The sequence below is a fragment of the Pyrus communis genome, chromosome 4, assembly GCF_041283825.1.
Source record: "Pyrus communis isolate YQ-2024b chromosome 4, ASM4128382v1, whole genome shotgun sequence".
Classification (NCBI taxonomy): Eukaryota; Viridiplantae; Streptophyta; class Magnoliopsida; order Rosales; family Rosaceae; genus Pyrus; species Pyrus communis.
The window spans coordinates 19,482,336-19,489,000 of NC_142568.1; the positions used below are offsets into that span (position 1 = coordinate 19,482,336).

At 46.9% G+C, this 6,665-nt stretch overlaps 1 protein-coding gene across 1 annotated transcript; it reads left to right on the plus strand.

Annotated features, from left to right (window-relative positions):
* The first annotated feature begins 5,637 nt into the window (after positions 1 to 5,637).
* Positions 5,638 to 6,273, plus strand: LOC148697595 (uncharacterized). The gene has a single exon (XM_088691960.1). It carries the CDS (start codon positions 5,638 to 5,640, stop codon positions 6,271 to 6,273), a length of 636 nt encoding a protein of 211 aa, XP_088548086.1.
* Positions 6,274 to 6,665: the final 392 nt, after the last annotated feature.

Below are 6,665 nucleotides of genomic sequence, written 5' to 3' on the forward strand. Positions count from 1 at the left end.
AAAGTTTCTTGATCAATCCATGGAGAAAGGATACAATGGTAGGAAATTCAGAAACGACGACAAACGGAACCTCATACGTGGAAGGATTTGGACTGGAGAGTGGAGACGAAGACATAGCCCCATGACGAAGATCCTCAAGGCTCAACGTGACGGCAGGAAAAGCCTTACCGCCACGGAACATAACCTTTGTTGTGACCTAGCAGCCGCGGCAAGGCCACCAAGCCACGACACCACCCACCAAACCATTATGCAACCAAACCCTAGGCAGGAGGCCCCAAACTTGGCAGCTGCCACAACAAGCCCTGGGCAGAATGCCCAGCCTAATGTAGCAGCTGGCCTTGTTGCACAACAAGCTCGAATCCGAGCCCAAAATTTGGCAGCTGCTGCTAACTAAGTAGCTCAGCAGGCCCAAGCCCAAGCCACTCAGCCAGCAGGCCAATATGTGGCAGCCCAACAGTCAAAAGGGCCTACGGCCATGCAGATCCAAGGCGAGCAGGTGCCAGTCCAATGCACCTCACAGCCTGCTTTAACGACCCAACCTGCTGTCCACTTTGATGACCCAACCTGTGGCTCGCTCTGACAATCCGACCTGCAGCCCAACCCATTCCGAAGCCACTTCCAGCGGTCCAGATTCCTACCACAGGTTCTACAATCGACTTAGGGTTACTTACACCCCACTTTTCTGCAGGACTTCCCGCTCTGAGCTTAAGCTTTGTACCTGCAGTTCACTATACTTCCACCACGCATGGAGATCTGGACTCTTCCAATCCAAATGGTGAGTACCACATGTGTCAATAGGTCGCCAATTTGATAAACGCCCTCGCACAGTAGACCACCTTGGTGAACTAACTCCTCGAGCGCATCGAGATGCAACGTGCCCCAGATGAGGTGTCCCAAAGCAGGATAAGGGCGGAAGAACCTGACTCATTCCAATGATGTCCCAGCAAAGAGCTGCTCAGCTCACCACGAATTGAACGTTTGGCTAATCTACACTCTCGTTTGGGGCCTCAGGGAAACGTCTTCTCCCGTCTAGATGCGTAGAAAAACGTTCATTCCCGACTTGGCTCACGAGTTAGTTTGCATTCAAGGTTGAGTCTATGCTTCGACAAGCACTCAAGACCTTCCGGGAGAAGCTTCCACATGAGGCTAAGCCCACAATGAGATTCTTCTACGAGGCAACGGAGTAAGCAGCCGCATGACGCATAAAGAAAAGCACGTGAGCAATCCAGCTCAAATTCCACTGGCAGCCCTCGCCAAGTGCGACTGCGAGTAGCACAGCTAGAACCACATGCATCGTGATTGCAATATAAACGAGCAGGACATGCGAAAAGCAACATAGACAGCAGGTCAGCACCAGGGGCAGCTGAACGCTTCACTACCCCCACCAGGCGTAAATCCAGGAGGAAGTACAAAAGCTTGTAGTAGAGTAGCTTTGCAGATTTCAGCTCATTGACACTACCGACGATGCCCTCCGTAAAGACGTGGCCAACCTGAGCAGGTTACCATTTACAGACGAGATCAAGCGGTTGGAGCCACTACGACCCGCCACATTTCACTTGGTTTATAGGAGATGAAGATCTGAACAGACACTTGATGCACTACCAAAGTGCCATGACCCTCTACGCTAACAATGACGCTCTCATGTGCAAAATCTTTGCCATGACTGTACAAGGCGATGCTTAAGACTGGTTCCACACCCTACCGCCATGTTCAATCCGAAACTTTGATGAACTTTCCTTGGTTTTCACTAAGGAATATTCGTCTTATCGCTCGATCAAGAAGAGGTCTGACCATATTTTCAGCATAAAAAAATGATCTGAAAAAGTCACTCTGTACCTATGTCAAGAGATTCAAGGCAGAAAAGGCAAAGATTATCAGATGTAATGATAACATCGCATGTTCAAGGACTCCTAGCATATCATCCACTTTTTGGAGAATTGATTATGGGCGAGAACCTGTCCCTGGCAAACTCTTATGCTTTGGTAGAAAAGCATTCCCTCTGGGATAAAGAAAAGTGTTCCCAGAAGCTGCTTGAGTAGCCGCGCAAAGAAGCAGAATCGACTCAAAAGAAGGTGAGCAATAAATTGCTCGATAACAAAAGCAAGCCAGGTGACAAACGTAGGGACCGGACCCCAGCTAAGGGGGCGCAGCACCCAAGACGTACACTAGGTTCTCAGTCCCAGTCAGCCAGATCATTCGCGACCTCAAGGAGAAGCCACGGTTCAAGCCGCCACCACTTTTAAAAAGCGATAACTCTAAGATATACCAGACCAAGTACTGTGCATTCCATAGAGGTCTTAAGCACACAACTAATGATTGCACCACATGGATGAGGTACCTTGAGCAACTCGTGAAGGAAGGCAAATGTGACTAGTATGTCGACAGACCAGCTGCCCGGCCAAGGCGAGAAGTAGATGTCAATGTTGAACCCCCAACTAAGACAATCCGAATCAACAGAATCTTTGCCAAATCCAATCATCTGGGGGTTACCAATAACTCCAAGAAAAGGAGTATCCAACATGCGAGATCTATCAATCAGGTTCAAGCCATAGATGTTGTACCTGGACCAATCGTCATCTCCACTGAGAATGACGTTAAGAGAGTAGACTTTCCCCACGACGACACCCTAATGATTTCTGTACAACTGGGCCATGTCATCGTTGACAGAGTCATGGTGGACAACGGCAGCTTAGTCAACCTAATACAACTGTCATTCATCCAGTAGATGTGCCTGGAAAACACGATCCAACGCAAAGCAAAGGTCTTGACCGGATTCAACGGATTCACCTCAACTATCATTGACGCAATCATACTCGATGTAACCAGCTCACCGATTATTTCATTGCAGACCTTCATGATCGTCAGCGACCCATCTCCTCATAATGGGATATTGGACCGACCATGGCTATTGAAGATTGGAGCTGTAACCTCGATTGAGTACCAGAAAATCTGATTTCGCATCTCGGGAAGAACAGTTGGAGAAATCAAAGGCGACCAGGCCATGTCCAGGCAAGCACTGTACAAGTTCTCAAGGAGTCGAAGAATAAGTATTTAGCCCTAACAGTAGCAGTTGAAGTGTAGAAAGACGACTTCACCTCCGCCAAATATCAATTACAGCAGGCAGGTCAAAAAGATGGCATCAAGGTCGACAATGCTCTGGAAGATGAATCAGGATGGAAACCCGAAGAAGACACTAATGACATCATTCTTGACCCCTACCAGCCGGAAAAGACGTCTAGAATCGACTCACGTCTGAGCTCAACAGAGAAGGAAGAGTTCATGGCTTTCCTTAGGGAAAATCGGGTTATCTTCGCATGGTCACCCTCTGACATGCCCGGTATTGATCCAGAGATAGCTTGTCACAAGCTGCACGTCGATCCCGCTTCCAAACCTTTGATCCAAAAAAGACGACATTTCGCACCCGAGCGAGTGACAATTATTGAGGCGGAGATCAACAAGTTACTAGAGGCTGGATTTATTGAGGAACTGGCACACTCAGCATGGCTAGCTAATGTCGTGCTAGTAATGAAAAAAGAAAAGGGCAAATGGAGAGTATGCGTGAATTACACCGACCTCAACAAGGCATGCCCTAAAGACAACTATCTGGTTCTCTGAATCGACCTGCTTGTCGACTCAACATCCGGGAACCAGCTGCTCAGCTTTTTGGACACATACTCATACTACAACCAGATTGCCATGCACAAGCCTGATAAAGAAAATACCGCATTTGTGATCGAGCGAGGCACATACTGCTATAAGGTCATGCCCTTTGGCCTTAAGAACGCAGGAGCAACCTACCAGCAACTTGTAAACACAATGTTCAAGAAGCAGATCGGAGTTACCATGGAAATCCACGTCAATGACATCATGATGAAAGGTAAGCAGAGGTCATACCATATTCACAACTTGGCAGAAAATTTTGCTATTCTCCGAGAATATAACATGAAGCTCAACCCAGCCAAGTGCACATTTGGCATCTCCTCGGGATGATTCTTAGGGTACTTTGTAACCCAACGAGGAAACGAGGCTCATCCAAGGCAGATCAAAGCGATTATAGACATGAAATCGCCCATAACTTTGAAGGAAATCTAGGATTTAAAAGGACAAGTAGCCGTACTCAATCGCTTCCTTTCACGATCTACCAACCGATGCAAGCTTTTCTTCAAGGCAATAAAAAATGCGCAAAATGACAAGTGGGACGATGAGTGTGAGAAAGCATTTCAGGACCTGAAGCAATACCTGACATCACCTCCACTACTATCCAAACAGGAAGCAGCGGAGAACCTATACATTTATCTGGCGGTATCAGAAGTAGCAGTAAGTTTTGCCCTCATACGAGAAGAGCTAGGGGCCCAATTGCCTGTATTCTACATATCCAAAGCTTTCCTCGATGCGGAAACCAGATACCCGAAGAATGAAAAACTAATTTTGGCGTTAGTTATTGCAGCTCAAAAGCTTAGACCCTACTTTCAAGGGCATCTGATCATCATCATGACCCAGTACCCACTGCGATTAGTCTTACATAACCCAGACATTTCTCAACGAGTCATGAAGCGGGCGTTGGAACTTGGTCAATATGGCCTAGTATACCAACCCCGCACGGCGATAAAAGCCCAAACATTGGCGAACTTCATAGCAAAATTCACCTCTAGCTTGAAAAATGCAGCAACACAGCCCGAAAACACCCCAGAGGTAGTCGAGCATGCCATAGCCATACCTGCCTCACCAAATAGAGATTTTTGGCATTTGCAAGTTGATGGATCATCCAACTATCAAGGCTCGGGAGTAGGTCTAGTTCTCACTACCTCAAACGGCTCGATGCTTGAGTAGGCGATCACTCTGAGCTTCAAAGCATTAAATAATGAAGCGAAGTATGAAGCCCTACTAACAGGTCTCTGATTAACAAAAGACCTAACGGTGATGAAGCTTACGATATATTCTGATTCCTAGCTGATTACCAACCAAACCTCAGAGGGGTACGCAGCAAAGCATCCAAAGATGGCCTGATACCTTGAAGAGATACGATAGCAACTAGCGATGTTTCAGACATACACACTCACTCAGGTTCCACGAGCAGAAAATGCCTACATAGACGTATTGGCAAGCCTAGGCTCTATGCTAGACCATCAACTCAGGCGCTTCATCTCAATCGAGTACTTGGAAAAGCCAAGCATAAATGAGGAACCAGCTGTCGAGGTGGCACAGATTAGCACAACCCTGAGTTGGCAAGATCCCATCATCGACTACATAGTCAATGGAACACTCCCCGTAAATAGATTGGAGTATTGGAAGCTCCAAATGAAGGCAGAACGCTACTATATGTAGAATGGCATGCTTGTTCAAAGATCATTTTCAAGACCACATATTCGCTGCTTATTGCCTCCCGACGACCTGAAGATTCTTAGCTTAATCCACGAAGACGTCTGTGGAAACCACTCTAATGACCGTTCATTGGCGCAAAAAGCTTTCAACACTGGCTATTATTGGCGAACCATGCATTAAGATGCCAAAGAGTATGCACAAATGTGCGACAGCTGCCAGCGTTTCAAGCCCGTGCCAGCACTGCCTACTAATGAACTCTACCCGCAGACAATCATATGACCATTCATGCAATGGGCGATCGACTTGGTAGGACCAATGCCACCTGCTACTGGGGGTAGAGGCATGATGATCATAGCAACCGACTACTTCACAAAATGGGTCGAAGTCGAACCCATAACCATAACTACCCAGATGGATAAAGCGCTTCATATGGAAAAACATCATCTGCCGCTTCGACATCCCACACTCGATTGTCACCGACAATGGTACACAGTTCATGGCAAAAACTTAGCGAAGTTTTTCAAAAATTATGGCATCAAGCAGCACATGTCCACGCCCCGATATCCACATGGCAACGAGCAGGCCAAGGCATTTAACAAGACCATCCTCAATTGCCTCAAGAAGACCTTCTCAGACAAGAAGGGCAAGTGGCCAGACGAGCTTCCCAATGCTTTATGGCCATATTGCACCACCAAAAGGCGAGCAACCGGCGAAACTCCATTCTCACTAGTGTATGGTTCTGAGGCAATCATTCATCCCAACGTCGTAGCGCCAAGCATCAGTATTGTACTACCGAACCTTAAGCAGGACGAAAAGGAGATGGCCACCAACTTAGACCTGGCAGAGGAGATGCACAGAAGGTTATCACTCGCATTACAGCTTATCAACAACATCTCATCTTCAGCTACAACAAAAGGGCAAAAATCCTGCAATTCCAACCAGGAGACTTAGTCCTCAGAAAAGCCTTCATCATCACCTGACCGAAAGGCTCTAAAAAGATAGCTTCCATCTGGGAAGGTCCGTACAAAATCAGCCGAGTAGGCGGAAGGAGCAGCTACACCCTCACCACTACGAGCGACAAAGAAATCAACAAGCTATGGAATGCCTACAACCTGAGAAGGTACTACATGTGACCTCCCACCATTCTTTGGACCCTGTTCAAGACAAAAAAGTTCAAAGACTTAAGCAGCTCGACTAACAGAGACCTCGCATGCCAAGGATTATCAGTTGTTATGACATTATTGCCTATGAGCAAAGTCAATAAAAGCCTTTATTTTTCAATGAAGATCGAATGAACTATTCGCAAGCCTAGGCCAAATGCATAAAAAAACCAACCATCTCAT

What these genes read in the sequence shown, in the direction of transcription:
- LOC148697595 (XM_088691960.1), top strand. Translation starts at nt 5,638, where the DNA reads ATGCCACCTGCTACTGGGGGTAGAGGCATGATGATCATAGCAACCGAC.